This window comes from Xenopus laevis, chromosome 4S (assembly GCF_017654675.1).
Source record: "Xenopus laevis strain J_2021 chromosome 4S, Xenopus_laevis_v10.1, whole genome shotgun sequence".
Classification (NCBI taxonomy): Eukaryota; Metazoa; Chordata; class Amphibia; order Anura; family Pipidae; genus Xenopus; species Xenopus laevis.
In genome coordinates, this window is record NC_054378.1 from 23,042,335 (window position 1) to 23,063,682 (window position 21,348).

A 21,348-nucleotide genomic window follows, 5' to 3' on the forward strand; every position below is an offset into this window, starting at 1 on the left:
TGTATATGTGTGTGAGAGTGAGTGTGTGTGTGTGAGAGTGAGTCTGTGTGTGAGAGTGTTTGTGCCAATACAACTCCCAGCTGTCTGTATCTGCAGGTCTGACTTAAAGTGAAGTCTTTGGATTCTCCCAGTAACACCCATATAATGGAGTGAGAGCAGCACTGGGGAGAATCCCGACTTTCTAACAAGTGACTCCTTCCCCAGCTGTGATCCAAATGGAGATTTCTTTGAGATTCACTAGAATTTCCATTAAACCCAACACTTTATGAGGTGACAGAGAAGGAAATGTTTATTTATTTGTTTAGTAAATTTCTCAGCGGGAACAGTGGCCGCAAACAGACCCAAAAATCCCCATTTCCCAATAAAATAAATGGGTGCAATATTTAGAAAAAAAGGCAGAATTTATTTGTAGCCATTGGATTTGCATATAAATAGTCTCTATCCCATTATATAAAAGTCACATGCGGTGTCTTCTGCCCAAACTCCCGGTGTGTGTGTGTGTGTGGGGGGGGGTATTTGCTCATTGAGTTTCCTTTAAGACATGAAGTAATACTTTCTATATTTATCCCCCACCATTTGCCTGGAACCTGCCCCTGCCCAGGGTACAGCACAGATGGGTGTCAGCTGCTCCCTGTCTCCCAGCACTTAAATTCATATGAGAAGGGCTCACCGGGAGTTAAAGGGAAAGTGTCACTGTCAGGGGAGTTTCATGCTTGGGGGTGTGTGTGTACCAAAGTATGGGGGTGAAGACTCATTAAAATCATATTCTACTGCACTATTACTGATAAGAAAAATATTGCTTGGGCCCTTTGAGTTGCCGGGCCCACAGCAGTGAGATAAAAGGAACCGCCCGATTGTTACTAATTGTTATTTACTGTCAGTTTCCCTTTAAATGGGCAGTAGGCGCATTCTGCACAGGTGAGAAGTTAAAGGGACACTGCAGTCACATGATCAACCCCTTTAAAGGGGTGGTTCACCTTCTCATTAATTTTTAGTAAGTTATAGAATGACCAATTATAGCAACTTTTAAATTGGTCATCATTATTTCTTTTTTTATAGTTTTTTTCATTATTTGCTGTTTTTCCTCTGATTATTTCCAGCTTTCAAATGGGGGCCACTAACCCCATCTAAAAACAAATGTTCTTTAAGCTACAAATTTATTGTTATTCCTACATTTTATTACTTGTCTTTCTATTCAGGCCTCTCCTATTAATAGTCCAGTCTCCAATGCAAATCAATGTATTGTTGCTAGGGTGAGTTGGACCCTAACAACCAGATTGCTGGAGAGCTTTTTGAATACAAAGCAAAATAACTCAAAAACCACAAATGATAAAAAATGAAAACCAACAAGCAAATTGTCTCAGAATATCACTCTCTACATCATACTAACAGTTAATTTAAAGGTGAACAACCCCTTAGATTTAATTTCCATTAACATTAAATTATTTTCTCTCCCTGTTCAATGAGCTCAGGTCTCTCCAGGCAGCAGTGCTGCGTCTGTTTATGGGTCACATGAGCGCCAGGAAACAGGTTCCTCCATGGGAGCATTAAAGGAGACGATACATTTTGAGAAGTGAAATTATTTCCCCTCAAAACACCACAATCTGACCCAGTATTGCTGAATCTCTGTGCATAGAGCTTTAGGTGGGATCTGCTGCAGGTCTCCCAAGGGTTAAACAGACCAGTACAGTTGAAGGTCTTCCCAGGGGTTAAACAGAGCAGTAGGGACAATGTGTCTCCTAGGAGCTGACTGCTGGGGGGGCTGTAAATAGAACAAGGTCTCCTAGGAGGCAAATTCTCCAGTAGATGCAACATTGTCATCGCTGATCCCAGAATAAAGGGGAAGTTGCTCAACATGGAATTTCAAGGGAAACAAAGAGATTATAAAAGTAAATAAAGGGTAAGTGCAAGGCTACGTGTCATCATATGAAATACTGCAGAAATACCTGATCCACTCCAACACTATAGGCTGCTCCCACTTGCATATAAGATATTGCCTGTCCCTGAACATTGTGGGTACAAGTCTGTCCTTTGTGAATAAGGCAAATCCCCTTGGTGGGTCAGGAAGGCTCTTCAAACAGAGTGAACTTTGGTTTTACCTTCATAGACATATTTCTCCTTCTGACTGTGCTCCTGGGGGAGAAGGAGATGTTGTCCAGAGCGCTGTGGTTCTCCTCCAATGCCCTAGGGGTGCAGTGGGGGGTCGGGGCATTGACCGTATTCCCAAATTTTGAGTAATCGACACAATATCTGCCATCCTCCTCTGCCACTATAGGAACAAACCTTTGCCCCCAGCGAATCTCATCAGCCAGGTAGGAAGTCCTTGCTTGAGTGGTTATTCCTGTGGTTTCGACTACCCCCTCCAGGATGACAATGATCTCCAAGTCTTCATGGTGGGTGAGGCTGTCAGGGGAGATATCATATAGGGGACTGTCTTTGGTGATCGTGTGGCAGATGATGAGGGGGGAGACTAGGAAGATCCCATTGGTGCTGATTGGGTTTTCCATCTGGATATCAATTTGGTTGAGAGGTAGAACTTCACCTTCTTGGCTGCTGGACTTCCTCACCACCTGCATGCGGATGGTGGCACTGATGATCATACTCTTCCTCAGGTCACCTACCCTGAACATGAAGCAGAGCTTGCCATTCCTCATGGCAATGACCGCATGCTTGCTGAAGATAAGGGTCTCTGCTCTCCGGTGGGCTTGGGCAGTCTTCATGAAGATACAGCCCAGCATGATGGCATTAATGACCAAACCAACAATGTTCTGGATGATGAGCACCAGGATTGCAGAGGGGCACTCTTCTGTGATCATCCTACCTCCAAAGCCAATGGTGACCTGCACCTCAATGGAGAACAAGAAGGCTGCAGTGAAGGACTGGACACTGGTCACACAGGGCACGAAGCTCTCGTCGTTGTTGTCCAGGTCCCCATGCGCAAAGGCGATGAGCCACCAGATCATGCCAAAAAGCAGCCAGGTGCAGAGGAAGGACATGGTGAAGATGAGGAGGGTGTAGTGCCACTTGAGGTCCACCACAGTGGTGAACACATCAAGGAGAAAGCGCCCCTGCTCCCTGATGTTTTTGTGTGCCACATTGCAGGTGCCATTCTTGGCCACAAAGCGAGCCCGTCTCTCCTTGGCTTGGTACTTGGGCTCGGCGATGTCCTCTGCCAGGCGGGTGGTGAGCACATACTCCTCGGGGATAATGCCCTTCCTGGAGATCATGCTTGTCCCATAGTATTTGCGGAGGGTAGGGCACAAGCTCACAGAGGTCCGGACAGGACGGTAAGGTCTGGTCGGTTCTGTGTCCTGCTTGGTCCGGCCCCGACTGTTAGCTCCATCTGCCCACGCCAATCAGTCAGGGGAGAAAGGGGAGGGCTGGGAGGGAATTTCATCCTAAAAGCGCCCAGAGAGCGACTACTACCGACTGCGATCGATCTGCGCTTCCATCCTGGTCAAAGAGGAGCCGAGACGGACGACTTAATCCTAATAATGGACAATGAGGCTGCGCTGGGGAGCGGGGAGAGCTCCTTCTGCTGCACTTGCTCCTGCCGTGGTCTGATTGGAAATGCGCGTCTAACAGAGGCCACTGGGGGGCGCCCGGGGACTTCGAATCAGGAGCCGCAAATTAAGCGAGTGAATGGGACAAAGGGGGAGGCATAGATGAGTAGGGAGGAAAGGAGGGGAGCACAGAGAGGGGGGTCGGTGGGATTCAGGGATCTGTAGTGGGGCGGCATGTTTGCTGCAGGGTTTACAGTAAGATCGCTGAAGCACAATGTGCGTGTGATGCGCAGGACGGAGTCTCTTCAGCCAGCGATAAGGGGCACAACTGGGGCACGACCTAGACTGGGGCCACTGGAACCCGACTCTGCGTATCGGATCCTGTTTCACCTGCATTTGCTGATTAAATGATTTACTGAATGGATCTCATTACATCCTGGGCCCCTGAGTGGCTCTCAGGAGCTTCCCATTTGCAAAATTTCCCATGGGGACTGGGGTTCTCCTTTCCTCCTAATTATGGTGCAAAATCGTCCATTTGCCCCTCGCTGGCACCTGGCAATAATCAAATGGGTTGGGAACCACTTTCTGCCAAGTAACTGTGGATCTACTAATATAGTAGAACGCCTTACTATGCTGATGGCGAAATCTCATTTACACCCCACCAATGAATCACTCATTCCCCTCTTAGTAGGCCAGGTAATTTGGATCTATAGAGACTATGAAAACATTTATTATATTAAAGGGGTTGTTCACCTTGGAGTTAACTGGCAGTATGATGTAGAGGGTGATTTTCTGAGATAATTTGCCATTGGTTTTCATTTATTATTTGTGGTTTTTGGCTTATTTAGCTTTTTATTCAGCAGCTCTCCAGTTTGCAGTTTCAGCATTCTGATTGCCGGGATCCAAATTGCCCTAGAAACCATGCATTGATTTGAATAAGAAACTGGAATATGAATAGGAGAGGCCTGAATAGAAAGACGATTAATAAAAAGTAGCAATAACAATACATTTGTAGCCTTACAGACCATTTGTTTTTAGATGGGGTCAGTGACCCCCATTTGAAAGCTGGAAAGAGTCAGAAATAATGAAGACCAACTGAAAAGTTGCTTAAAATTAGCCATTATATAACATACTACAATTTACTTAAAGATGAACCATCCCTTTAAATGACCTATTTTCCTATTTTCCCCATACAAGCTGATGCAGAAGAGACAGGTACAGGGAATCCTGGCATAGAGTAAAGCTATAGGGTGTTGCAAGAGGTTTTGGGATTAGGAGGAGGTGCAAATCTAATTTTAAGTTGCTCTATACCAAGGTAACATTACTCTCTAGCCCCCCCCCTACTGGGCCAGTTTAGGGGGTCCCTAATTGTATTATTGCAACAATAATGCCTCCATTTTTATTTCTGAAGCCAAAATCCTAATTTAGTGATTTATTTCCAGGAGAAACAATAACAGTTTGGGAAATATAAATCCCCTCTTTGTTTCGACGGTCTCTGGGTTTGTGCGCGAAACAGTCATAACTTGGGAAAAGCTTGAATAGGGAGAATTGGGACAAAAGTCACCTGTTAGGGTATTTCTTACTTGTAGCTACTTCTATCTGTCAGTGAGGGGGGCAAATACAGGCACACAATTCTCTAGAGGGGGCACAGACCTGTGTTAGGATACAACCTTGTATGGCGCTCAGCTTCATGAACAGAAATAAGTGGGCCCTAAGGCTGCACCTACATCTGTTAGAAACATTATTATAAAATGAATTTAAATGGATATTGCCTGGTGTTATCGAAATCAGTGCAGTCACTCTGCAACATGCCTCTCAACATATGCTGGTGACTGTAAAGTAAATGTTCTAGGATGATCCCATAACCTGACTGCCCTTACAGTAAAGAACCCCTTCCTATGCCGATGGTGAAATCTCCTTTCCTCCCCACCAATGTATCTCTTATTTCCCTCTCTTGGTAGGAAATCCCATAACCTGACTGCCCTTACAATAAATAACCCCTTCTTATGCTGATGGTGATATCGCCTTTCCTCGCTGCATATTTGTCTTTTCATTCCAAGGCCCTTCCATCCTCAGCCAAAAATACTGCAGCCGAGACCTGATCTGTCTCTGAGCTCTGCGACCCTGTGGGTCCCTCGCCAGTATGAAGCCCAGATATGGGGGACGGGGATTCAAATGAATTATGTTTCTCAGTGTTAAACAAAAGGAAACATTCAATGAGAGGTCTAACCCATTATAGCACTGCAATAGTATTCCAGGGACAGCACTCTAGGCAGGAGGAAATGGGGGAGAAAGAAGGGCAGAAGGGCAGATTAGAACAGGATAGGGGGGAAAGATAGGATTGGAGCAGGAGAGGGATAGAAGGAGCATTGGGAAATCAGGGTAGAAGAGTGTGGGATGGAGAGGTAAAACAGGAGGAAGCAGATGAGTGGAAATATATTATTATTATTATTATTATTATTATTATTATATCAAATATCAGATCTCAGTTTACCAGGTGGGCAACATGTTTAAATGCCAAGGCGCCAGCATTAGGAACTGCTACCCATATACCCATACATGTGTCAATTCCCCTCTGGGAGGGACAATTGGGGCAGATTTATGAAAGAGGCAAAAGAGATTTCTCCCTATTTACCAGAAATGGACCTCCAGTCACCAATTCTGTTGTGTAGGATTATTAGTAAGGCTGATGGGGGAGTACCCATGACCTGTGAGTCTGTCCCTTCCCATAGAGATCCAAGTGACACCTGCCCAGCGCTGACAGGAAGAAATGGGATCACTTGAGTCACAGGTCCCCAGGAATGTGAGGAAAGTGTCAGCCCCCACGTACTCTCCTCATCGGCCAAATATAGGAACCAAGATTCCCAGCAGCAGAGAGTTGGGCATCATGCAGCTGGCGTGTCACACACTTGTGTACTGGAACATGGGGGGGGGCAGAACCTGAACACATACTGTAACTAATGCCTTTACAACAGTGTTTTTTCCCTATATTGGCACCCCATATCAGCCCCCCTAAAACTGCCATCCTGGACACGGGCCCTTAGGTGCTTATATAGTAAATTATTTTTACCACCAGGGCCTAATTGGCAGCAGTCCAGGGCTCCTTAGCACCCAGTTTATCTGAGCAGGTAGGGCTGGCACATTAGCACTCTGAAAGTAGTGGTGCTACCCCCCTATAAATAACATTGGCACCATCATGCATCAGTTTTACTGTGGCTTTGGGGTCAGAATTCCTGCATTCAGCAGTTGTACCAGGATCAGATTGTGGAGCTTTTACTGGATCTGCAGTTCCTGCCCAGAATCTGCTGACTCAGTGGCTCAGTGTAAAGAGTTGTGACTGTGACATTGAATCTCACGCCGGGGGCTTTTTTCTCCATTCCATAATGACCCTGTGCTTGATCTGCTGGTGCCCCCCCCTGCCCAGATGGTACATTTCCATCTCTAACCTGCCTGGGGTCCCATGGAAGAGAGAGAGATTTAAATGATATGGATAGGAAACCACATTCATGTATTTTATCTATATTCCCATGAGGCCCCTGTGCTGTTATTCTCCATAATGACATTAATTAGAGTTCATCTGGGCTTTATAGCTTCCTTGTGTTTCCATGTCAATACTACAATTATATGATGGGTCCAGATTGCAATGGGTTTCTCCCCAAAGTACCCACTTCCCCCTTCTTTATTCTCCCCCCATTGCCCTTCAGGCCGGGGGGAAGGGGGGGGGTTATGTAGGGAAGCAAACAGGCATCATTAATAAAGAGGAAACGTTTGTTGTTATGAAATAATCAATAATATTTGTATTTACAGCTTATTTACACCCATATAAAAGCGATCAGTGAATTGCACTTATTTATCAGCTTGCACATAAGAAGCGAACATGCTGCCCTCCTGCTCCAGCAGTGCCTCCGGCTTGTCGTACTCCATGATGGCGCCGCGCTTCATTACAATCACCAGGTCTGCGTTCAGGATGGTGTGAACCCGATGCTGGGGGAGAGAGGAAAGGGGGTGCAATGTCAGGATGTGGGATCCCCACTCCATTATTAATCCAGCCACTCTCTAACCCTTTTCCAACAATTCTTTCACTTTCCTCAATCCTCTCTCTTTTTTCCCTTCTCATTCTTCTTTTCCCTCCCATAATCGTACTTACCCACCTCAGTACCCCAGCTCTTCCACCTCTCTCCCATTCTCTAACCCCCCCATAATCTCACTCCCCCTTTCTCTCCTCCCATTCACTACCCCAACTCTCTCCCATTCTATAACCCGAATAATCTCACTCCCCTTTCTCTCCTCCCATTCACTACCCCAACTCTCCCCCCTATAATCTCACTCCTTTTCTCTCCTCCCATTCACTACCCCAACACTCCCATTTTCTCTAGTCCCATTCACTACCCCAACTCTCCCCTCTCTCTCTCTCCCCCACCCTAACTCCCCTTTTCTTTAGTCCCATTCACTACCCCATCCCTCCCACTCTCTCTGCCCCATTCTCTAACCCCCATAATCTCACTCCCCTTTTCTCTCCTCCCATTCACTACCCCAACTCTTCCCCCCTCTCTCCCCCATTCTCTAATGCCCCATAATCTCACTCCTCTTTTCTTTCCTCCCATTCACTAACCAAAATCTCCCCCCTCGCTCTAGTTCAACTCTTCTTTCACCCCCATTCTTATTATCTCAATTTTCCCTTTCCCCCCTTTCTCCAGCTGTAATGAGCAAGGATTCGCCAGTGGCAAAACTCAGAGATTCGCCATGAATTCGCACCTGCCGAATTTATTTGCCCATCACTACTCTCCAGTCGGTGCATATGAATTGCAATGGTATATATATATATATATATATATATATATATATATATATATATATATATAATATCAAAACAGGGGGGTTGTGGGAGCACTCTAAAGGCTTTAAAGTATATATATAAGTATAATAATTGTAATTGATTACAGGTAATGCTAAAATGCACATAAAATATAAAACAAGTTAGGGACCGCCATTCGGGGTTTACCTTGACGTGGTATGGTGGCTTATCAATTTTATGATCATAACTTTGTAACAAAATAACCCCTGTTTTGGGTACATATGCAATAGCATTTATTATACTTATATATATACTTTAAAGCCTTTAGAGTGCTCCCACAACCCCCCTGTTTTGATATTGTATATTTAGCCAGGAGCTGTGGCATAGCTTCAGTGGTTGTAGCACCCCATAACCCCCCTTTAAACTAGTGGTGATCCTATGCTTTTAAAATTGGGCGTTTGTTTTGGGAATATCTCTCCTTTAAAAGCCTGATTGCTGGCTGGGGAGGATTTAGCCCTTAGTGAAAAAACAGCGTTCAACGGACATTGCTTACAGGTAATGCTAAAATGCACATAAAATATAAAACAAGTTAGGGACCGCCATTCGGGTCAATTTTATGATCATAACTTTGTAACAAAATAACCCCTGTTTTGGGTACATATGCAATAGCATTTATTATACTTATATATATACTTTAAAGCCTTTAGAGTGCTCCCACAACCCCCCTGTTTTGATATTGTATATATATATATAATATATATATATATATATATCACACATGAGCAGGTGGAGAAGGAGTGGAGCACATTCAATACTGGGGGGTGTCACTATATTTGGGCTGATGTCAGTTGCTACATATTCACTGTAAGTTGGTTACTTATCAGTTTGGGGGGATGTTGTGCAGTTTCCTGGAAACCAGTGCTGCCCGCTGAGCTGAGAATGCTGGGATTGATAATTAAGTGATGAACTGGGTACTCACCCGCAGTGATACCATCTGCCTCACACACCGCAGGCTCAGCACAGGGCATAAGAAATGCCATCCTTAGTACTGGGCTCATTCTTTTCATACAGCTGTACTGACAGGCAGCCTCTGGTAAAAATACAACTCCCATCAACCCAAGAGAAGTTTGCCATCACTGCTTTGTGCCAGCATATTGCTAAATCTTGCCCTGAATTTAGTCTCACACTTTCACTGGCAATGTCACAGTTACTCACACACTCAGAAATGGAGAGGAAACAGGAGGATGAGGAGGCTGATCTAACAGAGCTAAATCCTAAGTCACTTCTCTCCATTCCCCCTATTTTCTTGCTGCACCTTCATCAAATGTTCTTCCCTTCTGCTACAACCCCCACTCTCCTGTACCCCCAATATCTAGGACTGAGCTGGGAGAATTAGAAGATGCTAAGGGCAGGGGGGTGAATGCAGTCACTGGGACAGTGCCTCCTGCTGCAAGTTCCAGACATGAGTGATAAAGCTAGAAGACCCAGCTAGTGCCTATGAGAGAAGGGCTTATGTGTATATACAGGCAGGGGCTCCCGGTGCTACTGACCCAATTCTCTCTCTTGCTGAGGGGGGGGGGGCGGCAGAGGGTGGGACACAGATTGAGGCAGGAGACTGGACATGTGGCTGCTGCATCACAACATCTAACAACATGGTCCAAAAAGGAAGTCTGTAGTGTAACACAGCTCCCCCCAATATTCCCAATTATATGGGGAGTCCAGCGATTACCAGGTGATTCCCTAAAACTGGCTCCAGATTTCACACTCGAACTTACTGCAATGGTGACTACAGTGCGATCATCAAACGCCGTCATCACCACCTTCTGTAAGATGTTCTCCTGGGGGGGGGGAGGAAAGGGGAATAGAAATCAGCAAAGAAACATTTGGGGTTGTCCCTCATTTGCAGAGATACAGGGATGTCCTCATTAACCCCCTCCCCTCCATGAATTTGTAGTTTGTGCTGCTCTGGTCAAGTAGGTCTTTCCCTGGATCTCCTCATTCTGGGATATGCTGGGCACCAAATCAGTCTGAGCAGGGAGACTAGCACCCACAGTGTATGGCACATTTATATTAGATACTGAAATCCTGAATTTACCCTTTAACTAGGCCTCACTAGCTTACAGGGCACTGGCACCAGCTGATGTTGGTACTACTGAAGCTGAAGGGGCACAGGCACTACCTGAGAGCTTGATTACTTTGACCGGGAACTGGCTTTAGCAGATTGAATGTTGGCACTAGATGAGAGGGTGCTGGCACTAACTGGGCACTGGCACTAGATGAAAGGGTGCTGGCATTAACTGGGCACTAGATGAGAAGGCACTGGCACCAGTTGATGTTGGTACTACTGAAGCTGAGGGGGCACTGATGCTATCTGATAGCTTAATGGCTTTGACTGGGAACCAGCTTTAGCAGATAGAATGTTAGCACTAAATGGGAGGGTGCTGGCACTAACTGGGCACTGGCACCAGCTAATAGAGTATCTATGAAAACACATTGAAGTAAAATGTAAAGGTGCTGCTCAGTCTGTGCCGCTGTGTGTGCCAGTCTGAAGTCAGTGCCAGAGTGTATCTCTAGAGACGGCTGATACTGGAGCTGCCACGTGAGGCCCTAAGTACTGAGCTGCGGGTTATTAATAGGCACCTTGAGTGCAAGACGAGTAGTTCATTCCGTTGGGGCTGATAACGTACCGTGGCCATGTCGATGGAAGCCGTGGCCTCATCCATGATGAGAATGCTGCTCTTACGCACAAAGGCACGTGCCAAACAGAAGAGCTGCCTCTGCCCCACACTGAAATTCTCTCCCCCTTCTGTCACTGCCGCATCTGCAAAAGGACCCCCAAGTAGTTACCCCACAGGGCAAACACAGTCCTCATCTCCCACCATATCAGTATGTGCCAGCGCCATGCCTCTCACATGACATGGCACACACTGATATGGACTGGGCATGGGGACTGTACCCAAATCACATGCACTTTCTATATGTCACATGAGAATCCAAACTCACCCAGGCCACCCGGCAAAACCTTCACCACGTGTTTGAGTTGTGCAATCTCCAGCGCCTCCCACAGCATGGCGTCAGTGCACTTGTTCTCTGGGTCCAGGTTAAACCTGGGCGAGACACTTCTGTGTTAGTTACTAGTGGGTTAGTATAGATACAATTATATGGACTCGACACCCACTGCCGCTTCACTTACACAAAAGATCCCAATGTTCTCCTCTTCCCCAGATTTCTGCTCCATCAACAACACCTCATTGTACCCCTTCTATACTGACTTTCCCCCCTCATTGTCCTTTGGAGTTGGGCACTGCCCCCTGCTGGAAGGCTGCAGACATTCCCCACCTTGTTGCTAATGCTTCATCATATGATCTTATAATGGCAGCATAGGTATCCTCCTACTAAGCACAATTCAGCAGGAACAGTCCATATATCTGCAGAGAGACCATAAAGCTGACGGTCTATAGACCTACCGGATGGTACCACTGAACAATATGGGGTCCTGCAGGATGATTGACAGTCGAGATCTAAGGGTCTGCAGAGGCAACTTGGCAATGTCTATCCCATCAATGATGATCCTGCCTGGGGGGAGCAGACAAAGTATATTGGACTGAGGCATCACAGTGGGGAAAGCAGAAAGGAATTCTGGGAATACCCCTGCAAAGAATGTATTGTATTTATACCAATCACTTTAGTGTCTCCCAGTGACTGTGAGGGGGGGGGGGGTGCTGTTGGGCAGGTTCATCAAGGGAGATCAGTGAGATGGGCAGTTGGGCAGTAGTTTCCCACTTACCTTGGAACGTGTCCACCATTCGGAAGAAGGCCAATGAGAAGGAGGACTTGCCACTCCCAGTCCGACCGCAGATCCCGATCTGAGGAAATGAGGGGCAAGTGGAGAGATGCTTTGGTTGGTGGAGAATTCAGGGATAGAGTAACAATGATACCCTGGGGTCTCCCCTATTTCTTATATAAAAGCCAAAAACACACATTTCCCCTTCCACTGGAACAACCAGAATCTGCACTGAAAGTACCAGGAGGGTTGGACCTGATGGATTTGTATCTCCCTGATACCAACTTCCTGAGAACTCCCAGCTTCTTCCCCTGCTGCCCTCACACTCCAAGCTGTTGGTGTGTAAGTGAGTCAGTGAGTTGGAACAAGCAGTGCAGGGACAGAATACATAACCAGTACCTTCTGGCCCGGAGTGATGTGGGCATTGACGTGCTTCAGAACCGGCTTCAGGGAGGAGTCATATCGAACACTCAAGTTCTGGATCTGGATCTCCCCATTCTCTGGCCAGTTGTGGGGGATCTGTGAGGGGGCTGTGCCCGAGGGGGAGACAGAGAGGGGGTGTCAGAGAGGCAGAGACTCATCAATTCTCAATAGAACATGAATTCCCCCATCACTCACACAGAAGCCCCTTGTAATTCTCTGGTTCGGTTTTGAGGAGCCCATTGATTCTCTTCACTGCCCCGAGTTGGATCTCCATGTCAGACAGGTTACGCACCATCCAGTTCAGGTAGTTGGACACCTGGCCAATGACAGCAGTTAGGAGCCAAAAGCTGGCAATGAATAATCTGTTTAAATCAATAGGCTGAGCGGCGCCAGCCCATTACTAATTCCTCTCCATTACTGCCCCTTCCCTCTTCCCCGGCTGCGTGGGTCGGAACAGCAATTCCAGGCTCATATAAAATGCAGATTGGATTAAATAGACAGAAATAATTCACTGAGCCTCATCAATCATTAAAGGGGCGGATGATCTCTGATCTCAGGTTCCATCATTTATATTTATCATCTTGTAATCTCAAAATGACTTGTTTTATTATTTATGATGAATTATAATTAACAAACTGGAAGTGGGAGGAGCTATACAATGGGGCCCTCCTCAGGATTGGTTAGAAACTAATTGGGCTTTAATTTCAGAACAGCCCAGAGCCAGGTTCTGATTGGGTAACTGCAAAGCCACAGCACATTTCTTATAGTAAGAGAAATCAGTTATAAAATAACTTATAATAAGATAATAGTGGTTCCAGCAGACAGGGCGGCGTTGTAGAGCAATGTCAGTGCAATTACCATGAGTGCATACGTGAGTCCCAGTCCAACGAGGCCGGACGACAGGTTGTAGTGCAATGAGTTGGTTATAGAGGCAACGGCAGCGATAAGCACAACGCAGGCCCCAATGTACTCCTGAAATAAAGGGGAACAAAAACCTTTCATATATGAGAACTGGGGATTGGGAAGTGATTTTCGCACCTAAAAGAAACTAGACAACTCTGTACTTGCCATTCTCACTTCTAACCACCGGTTGGCAGCGGTGAGGAACAGGGAGGCGATGTTGTTGGAATCCGTGTGTTCCAGAAGCTTTTGTTGGAACCGTGGTTCATACCTATGGAAAGACCAGGAAAATTACATAAACCAGTATTAGCTCAGTGGGACCATTGTACAGACGCATGCACTGAATAACAACAGAAGTTTAGTTGCCAGGCTTACTGCCCCTAGCGAGAGAAAGTTGTGTTTCAGATAAGAAGGAGAATATTGCCCCCTGCATGTAACTGTCTGCACTTCCTCACATTCTGTCTCCCATAATGCACCCTGTGTGGGGCTAATAGGCCCCCCCCATGCACACCCCACTCTCGCATCTGCAGACTCCACAGACCGAGGGTCTCTAACATGCCTCAATCCTATGCAATCACAAATAGCCAACTCCCCTTTGGCTGCAATGTGGGGCCCAAACTGAAGGGGCCCCCAGAGTGCAGCAGTAATTCTCAAATTACAAACTGGTACTTGTTGTGTCACTCCCTGAATCATCTCAGATTCCCAACTTGCCTTGGAATGGGGGGATTGAATTAGAGCTGGGGGAAAGCCCTGTCTGGGGTGATAAGCCCTCATGTTTCTCTCTGCCCCAGAGGGTCTCAGAGGCAAATACCTGAAAGCTCGGATGGTTGTCAGTCCTTCAACTGTTTCTGCAAAATGGGACAGAAGGGGGAGTTGAGTGCTGTCCTCCAGTTGCTGTAGGTCTCTGGGGGTTAATAATAATAACAAGCACAGGGTTAATCATGCAGGAGGAAAGGAGGAGAGATCGCAGCTCCTGCCCATATGTATCTATACAGCAGCAGATATCACATACACAAACCCAACCAATGCACAGATGATATTTCCCCTTTAATCTATCCATCTGAGGCAAGAAAGCAGAGTTCATGTGGCTCTGTCTCCCCCTGCAGGACAGTGGGGGCATTACACCAACATATGGGGCCGTTCCCTTGGATGCACCAGGAATTGGTTTCAAGATACAGGACTGAGCCTCAGCCCCAGCTGCTACCTTGTATCACATGGACAAGGTCAGGGTACATAGCGATGGGGGGGGGATTCCAAAATAATTAACCTTTTCCCTGACAGTCCCTAATCACAACAATTATGTTTAATCTGTTGAACTTTATACTTATAATATACAGGAAATATTTCACTTATTCCTCTGTACAGAAATATTGCACTCAGCAGAGGTGGATCAGCCAGGAAAATGCACCCCCGATACGCCAGGGGCAGAAAGTTAATAAAGCTACACAGGGAACATTATATTGTGCCATCATTATTAGATGGGGTGTGGCTAATAGACTGCAATACCAGTAATAGTGAGATAAGGAATAAAATGACTGTTTCTAGGCAACAATGACCCTAGCAACCAGACAGCACCTGAAACTATTACTGGACACATTATAGTAAAAGCTATATAATATCTCCTTTAATAAAGGCGTATCTATCTGGGGGATCACAGCATTTCAACTGAGGTCTATGGCCCTAGCCTACTCAAGGACCCCACAGGCTTATAGGTGTGATATCATTATGGGCCCAAGAATATGAGGAACAGTGGTGTAAGTATAGGGGAAACAGACCCAATGGGAGGGGGGGGTCTGATAAGAAGATACATACAGGGAACACCTGCATTGGGGAGCCTGACAAGAAGTCTTTGCTGAGGGGCCACTGGAGAGGAATATGAAATAATGAGCCACTGCATGGAGACTTGTTGGGCAGCAGTGCAGGGTCTCTTTGCCAAAGCTGTGCCTTGGTACCAACAATAGAAATCCTCTGAGTCTCTCAGATGGGGGAAAATTCAGTTCTGTCAAACTGTGACATTATGGTTCTATTTTGCACCCATTTCTGCTCTGCTAATTTAGGCACAAAAAGTCTTAAATAGCGTCAGTGCCATATTGTACATTTGGCTCCACCATGGTGCCAGAATAGCAGCAAAGCAGGTGACAGTGGTGTTGCTATTTACTCATCTGAACTGCAGATTCCATTGTTGAACCCAAGGACATGGATTGAGGTTGGAGAGTTTGTCCTGAAATGGGCAAAGGGCACTGGGTCCCTTGGTACCAATTACCTGGATGCCACACGGAAGTGTTTCTGGATAAAGTAACATATGATGGCGAGGGGCACTAGGGAGATGAGGAAGACGGGGGTCACGTAGGAGATGACGGCAAGAGCGGACACACACAGCAGAGTGGAGCGGCTCAAACATTCCAGGGTGGCCGGGATGTGCTGGAGAAACAGGGAAATTAGAAAAGGGAATTAGAACTGATTTTGAATGCACAGATTGAGCCGGGGATTATCGGGGGCGACTCCAGTGTCTGTGGATCTGACACTAAAGCAACGTCATGCTGCACATAATCCTCCTGCCAACACATCTCTCATGGTCCTGGTGCCAAGTGCGAGCATATAGGCAATCAATGCCCCATTAGAATCAAATCTGCAATTGGCTTTAATCAGATAGAAGGGGCACCCCCCACATATTTAGCTGTGATTATAAAGGGGCATTTTCTATACAAGGTGGGTTCAGGAGAATGAGTGTATAGTGTATAGTAAGACCAGAGGGTGTTTGTAACACTTATTATTAATTTATATCATAGCAGTTCATATATATTTGACTCCAGCATATCCTATTAGCCCAGCTCCCCATACCAACACTGTGATTAAATCTCTCCCTGGGGGATGGGTTTTTATTTCCCATCATTTCATTCTGCGAAGCTTTTTGGCCAGAGATTCACAGCAATTTATCACTAAGAGGGATTTATAACAAGGCGGCACGAGAAAATCCCTTTATTCCATCAATAAGTGACGCCTGGTCTGTGTTACCGGGCCCATTAATGTGAGCATCAGGCAATAAAGCCCTAATGAAAAATACATTGCTATAAATCACCTCACTGAGACCCCCCCCCCACACCCACTTACCCAGACCTGATCCTCTCATTTACCTGGTCTATTGTATTAAAATCTGCTGAGAAGCGGTTCAGAATGCTGCCCAGGGGGGTCGTCTCAAAGAACCTGCAATATAAAAATTACACATAAGCTCTATCCCTGCCCTAAATATACATTCCCTAGCAGGGATTAAAGGGTAAATGTATCCCACAAATAAATATTCTCTAATGCCCGACACAACATTTCTGGCAAAATCTCTGCTTAGCAATACATTAGTTTCCCAAATCTAGAGTGTTCCAATACTCGGCTTTATAATTGTCTCACACACAGAGCGACGCAGGGAGATACACATTTTAATTAAAGAACATTTTCAGGTGTTAATGGAATTTCTGTTGGTTCAGTAGTGGCTTTGCTCACATCATTATCACAGTGTGACCTGCCCAATCTGGTGCTGAGTATACAGATATACAACTGCAATGCACAACCCCCGCCCCCCTCCCTGATACAGCAGGGCTGGTCCCGTCATATTTTTATCCATTTCTATCCTAAATGAGGGATAGTTTGGGAGTCTATAAACCATACAGACAGGTTTATTGAGTTTTGATTAAACTGTGTGTGTAGATAGCTACACTGGGGTTGGGATAGAGGGATGAGGTAGGGATACAGTGTAACAGAGCAGGGATACAATGTAACAGAGCAAGGGTACAATGTAACAATGCAGGGATACAATGTAACAGAGACACAATGTTCGTATAGCTTCCAATACAAATTCCAGCAGCACTCCGGTAAGGTGAAAAAAATTTATTTGTGCAAATGAAGCAACGTTTCGGGCATAACCAGCCCTTTATCAAGCTTGATAAAGGGCTGGTTATGCCCGAAACGTTGCTTCATTTGCACAAATAAATTTTTTTCACCTTACCGGAGTGCTGCTGGAATTTGTATTGGAATTTGTACTGGACCTGGGCAGACAGAGTCGCAGCTGGCACCCGACGCTTCAAAAAGCGGTGAGATTGATTGTGTAGCACTACACTCTATGCTAATGTTCGTATAGCGATACACAGACTCAGGACTCCATGGGTAGAATATGATACAGAAGAGACGCAATGTAACACAGAGAAGCAGAGATACGATGTAACAGAGACACAATGGTAGTATAGCGATACAAAGAATCAGGACTCCATGGGTAGCATATGATATAGCAGAGATACAATATAGCGCAGAGATACAAAGTAACAGAGCAGGCCACAGGGATACAATGTTACAGCAACACTGTGTTAGTATAGCAATACAAAGAATCAGGACTCCAGGGATAGAATGTGAAACAGAAGAGATACAATTTAAAAGAAACACAATGTTAGTATAGTGATACAAAGAATCAGTACTACATGAATAAAATATGATACATAAGAGATACAATGTAACACAGAGAAGCAGAGATACAACATAACACATCAGGGCTATAGCAGATATATAAGGCTACACATGGGCACTCACCTCATAGGGGCTAAGATGATGGCATTGAGGAGGCTGCTGTGCAGTTTTTTGGCCACCCGCAGGCCAGTCCACTCCACAGCAATGGATGTGGCGAGACACATAATGATCCCCACGCAGGACAAGATGCTAAAGGCCATTGAATACGGCGAGTGATCAAAGCGACAAGTCTGGGTTTGAGGAAACAATAGGATAAATATATTAATGGCAGCCTAGTACACAGAATTCCTTTCCCTGACCTGTCTATCTCCAAGTCATGTGACTAACAAGTTACTGCCCCATTCTAGTCTCAGTGCAGCACCAATCAGCAGGCCAAGTGCCAGGAATCTGACTTGCTCAGGTAATGGGCTCATAATAAGAATATAGTTCTGCTTATGCCAGTGACTCCCATATCAGTTCTGCTTTAGGGTCCCGTGTCCCTGGTTATAAAGGGTTTGCATCCACCTACTGGTCTCCCCGAGCAGTTGGCCATGGAAAGGTTGGTGATGGCGGCCGAAGTCCACTTTGCCAGCCAGAAGTCAATGGCCACCATGACAGAATGTTTCAGCAGCTGGGACAGGACCAGTAATGGCAGGAGCAGGATGCCAGCTGAGCTCAGGTACTTGCCGCAGGCCCTCCAGGGCATTTTGGCTCTTTGGTGCAGGACGGCAGAGAGATTGTCATCATCTTCCTCACTCTCAGATATCTCATCTGTCAGCAGCAAGGAATATAATGGGTTAATGAGGTTACTGCAACACTCACAGCTGGGGTACACTAACTGCACCCCTTCGTTGAACTACAGCACAATGTGCATGAGAAACAGTGCCCCCTTTTGGCTCACCCAAGTCATTCATTGCTTTATTGATTATATCCATTAAAATAAACTGGTTTTACCTTCATCTTCTTCATCATCTCCTAGAAGGGCATCTAGGGGATAAATGGTCCTCTTTAAATTCATCCGTTCCCCCCCAGATTTTTGGTCTAGAATGTTCTCCTGGGAAAGGAAATGAAAAAATTGGGTTGAAACCATGGCTTTTATCTGATGCTAAATAATTAGGAAGGAATTACTGAGAACATGACTGAACATGACCACACCCCTTCCCATCATCCTCTTTTCTAAAGTACCCCCCACCTTGTACACTAAACTTCCCCATATATATATATATATATATATATATATATATATATATATATATATATATATATATATATATATATCAGGCCCGGACTGGCAATCTGTGGGTTCTGGCAAATGCCAGAGGGGCTGCTGTAAGGTTCCATAGAAAGTTACCATATAGTGGGCTGGTAGGAGGTTGTTTGGGCTGGTAGGGGGCTGTTTGGGCCTCTGTGTACTTAGAATGGCAGGGCCTATTTTGACTTCCAGTCCAGGCCTGATATATATATATATATATATATATATATATATTGTAACTCCAGTCTCTCATCGGTTACATTTCTCCTATGTTGGTGCTACAGTTGGTACAATAAGAGATAATCATGTGACAGGTCGTTGGGTGCTTTGCTCCTTACTTACATTGTCTATGGAATAAAGCAGTTTAACCCTTCCCAACCCAACATACTTTCTCTAATTCCTGGTCCTGCCGGTTCATGAGTGTTTTCCAGTGTTCATAGAGTTCGGTGTCTGATTTCTGGATGTCCTTGAGGGTCCCTTCCCTCTGAATTGTCCCATCCTTCATTGCAATGATCTGCAGGAATTAAAGGGCAACCAGACACTCAAAATTGGTTTGTTTCTATGTGTTCCTGTTTGGCCTTTTACTCTCCCTCGTCCTCCCTCTTCTCTCCCCTTCTATATTTCTCCTCCCCATTTGTCGCTCTACTCCCTAACTTCCTTTCCCTTCTCTCCTTCTGTCACTCTGCCCCTCTCCTTTCCTATTTTATTCTCCCCCGAACTGTTTGGCCTTACTCTCCCCCATCCTTCCTCTTTTCTCCCATTCTGTATTTCTTCTCTCCATTGGTCTATGTACTCCTTAAAGGACAAGGAAAGTGTAACTAAAGAAGTAGCTAGAAATGTTGTACATGATGTTTTGTGCTTCTGCACCAGCCCAAGGCAACCACAGCCCTTTAGCGGTAAAGATCTGTGTTTCCAAAGATGCCCCAGTTGCTCCCCATCTTCTTTTCTGCTGAATCACTGCACATGCTCTGTGCTGCTGTCACTTACTAAGCTTATGGACCCAATCACAATTTAAAGTGCACATAGAATATAAATGTCACAATATATGGCTGATTAGTAATTAATACAGATAATTACTACATGACAGAGCAGAAACCAGTGCAACTAGCATCAGAATTTAATAATCAGCCCTGTAGCATCAGTTTATATTACAGGCAAACCTCGTTTTCTGCTGGATAATTTGTGACGTCCCCTAAACTTAGCTTCTCAACAGCTGCTCAGAGCCCACTGAGCATGTGAGTGTCACAGACACTTTCCAAGATGGTGACCTCCTGTGACAAGTTTGAAGTACTGGATCATTGCTGCTGAGAAGCTGAAACTTAAGGCTGGTGCAATAAGTTCACTATATAAAATACGGCATTTTTAGCCAAATTAAATTTTTAAGGTTTAGTTGTCCTTTAAACCCCTTACCCTTCTCACCTTCTGCCTCTCATCTCTTCTCCATTCCTTTTCTCCCCCAATTGTTTGGCCTTACTTTTTCACATCCTCCCTCTTTTCTCCTTCTCCTCTACCCCATATTTTTCTCTACTCCCTAACCCGGTGTCTGATTTCTGGATGTCCTTGAGGGTCCTTTCCCTCTGAATTGTTCCATCCTTCATTGCAATGATCTGCAGGAATTAAAGGGCAACCAGCCACTCATAATTGGTTTGTTTCTATGTGTTCCTGTTTGGCCTTTTACCCTCCCTCATCCTCCCTCTTCTCTGCCCTTCTATATTTCTCCTCCCCATTTGTCTCTCTACTCCCTAACTTCCTTTCCCTTCTCTCCTTCTGTCTCTCATCTCTTCTCCATTCCTTTTCTCCCCCAATTGTTTGGCCTTACTTTTTCACATCCTCCCTCTTTTCTCCTTCTCCTCTACCCCATATTTTTCTCTACTCCCTAACCCGGTGTCTGATTTCTGGATGTCCTTGAGGGTCCTTTCCCTCTGAATTGTTCCATCCTTCATTGCAATGATCTGCAGGAATTAAAGGGCAACCAGCCACTCATAATTGGTTTGTTTCTATGTGTTCCTGTTTGGCCTTTTACCCTCCCTCATCCTCCCTCTTCTCTGCCCTTCTATATTTCTCCTCCCCATTTGTCTCTCTACTCCCTAACTTCCTTACCCTTTTCACCTTCTGCCTCTCATCTCTTCTCCATTCCTTTTCTCCCCCAATTGTTTGGCCTTACTTTTTCACATCCTCCCTCTTTTCTCCTTCTCCTCTACCC

The 21,348-nt window shown here is 45.5% G+C and overlaps 2 protein-coding genes across 8 annotated transcripts in view; both read right to left on the reverse strand.

Moving 5' to 3' along the window:
• Window positions 1–271: 271 nt before the first annotated feature.
• On the reverse strand, window positions 272–3,661 carry LOC108715323 (ATP-sensitive inward rectifier potassium channel 11). Its single transcript, XM_018260380.2, has one exon. It carries the CDS (start codon window positions 3,225–3,227, stop codon window positions 2,061–2,063), a length of 1,167 nt encoding a protein of 388 aa, XP_018115869.1. The 5' UTR covers window positions 3,228–3,661; the 3' UTR covers window positions 272–2,060.
• A 3,647-nt stretch (window positions 3,662–7,308) lies between these two features.
• Window positions 7,309–21,348, reverse strand: part of LOC108714951 (ATP-binding cassette sub-family C member 8) — a 79,984-nt gene continuing 65,944 nt past the window's right edge. For all 7 annotated transcript variants that reach the window (XM_041561043.1, XM_041561041.1, XM_041561045.1 and 4 more), the window contains 17 exons: window positions 19,534–19,659; window positions 18,848–18,947; window positions 18,423–18,664; window positions 17,978–18,144; window positions 16,540–16,609; window positions 15,669–15,826; window positions 14,217–14,309; window positions 13,574–13,676; window positions 13,364–13,477; window positions 12,701–12,821; window positions 12,482–12,612; window positions 12,086–12,164; window positions 11,766–11,874; window positions 11,302–11,405; window positions 10,986–11,119; window positions 10,074–10,136; window positions 7,309–7,487 (listed from right to left, as the gene is read on the reverse strand). In XM_041561043.1, the coding sequence (XP_041416977.1) occupies window positions 7,350–7,487; window positions 10,074–10,136; window positions 10,986–11,119; window positions 11,302–11,405; window positions 11,766–11,874; window positions 12,086–12,164; window positions 12,482–12,612; window positions 12,701–12,821; window positions 13,364–13,477; window positions 13,574–13,676; window positions 14,217–14,309; window positions 15,669–15,826; window positions 16,540–16,609; window positions 17,978–18,144; window positions 18,423–18,664; window positions 18,848–18,947; window positions 19,534–19,659 (2,052 nt within the window). In that variant the 3' untranslated portion in view covers window positions 7,309–7,349. The remainder of the gene's footprint in view (window positions 7,488–10,073; window positions 10,137–10,985; window positions 11,120–11,301; window positions 11,406–11,765; window positions 11,875–12,085; window positions 12,165–12,481; window positions 12,613–12,700; window positions 12,822–13,363; window positions 13,478–13,573; window positions 13,677–14,216; window positions 14,310–15,668; window positions 15,827–16,539; window positions 16,610–17,977; window positions 18,145–18,422; window positions 18,665–18,847; window positions 18,948–19,533; window positions 19,660–21,348) is intronic.

What these genes read in the sequence shown, in the direction of transcription:
- LOC108715323 (XM_018260380.2), bottom strand. Translation starts at nt 3,227, where the DNA reads ATGATCTCCAGGAAGGGCATTATCCCCGAGGAGTATGTGCTCACCACC.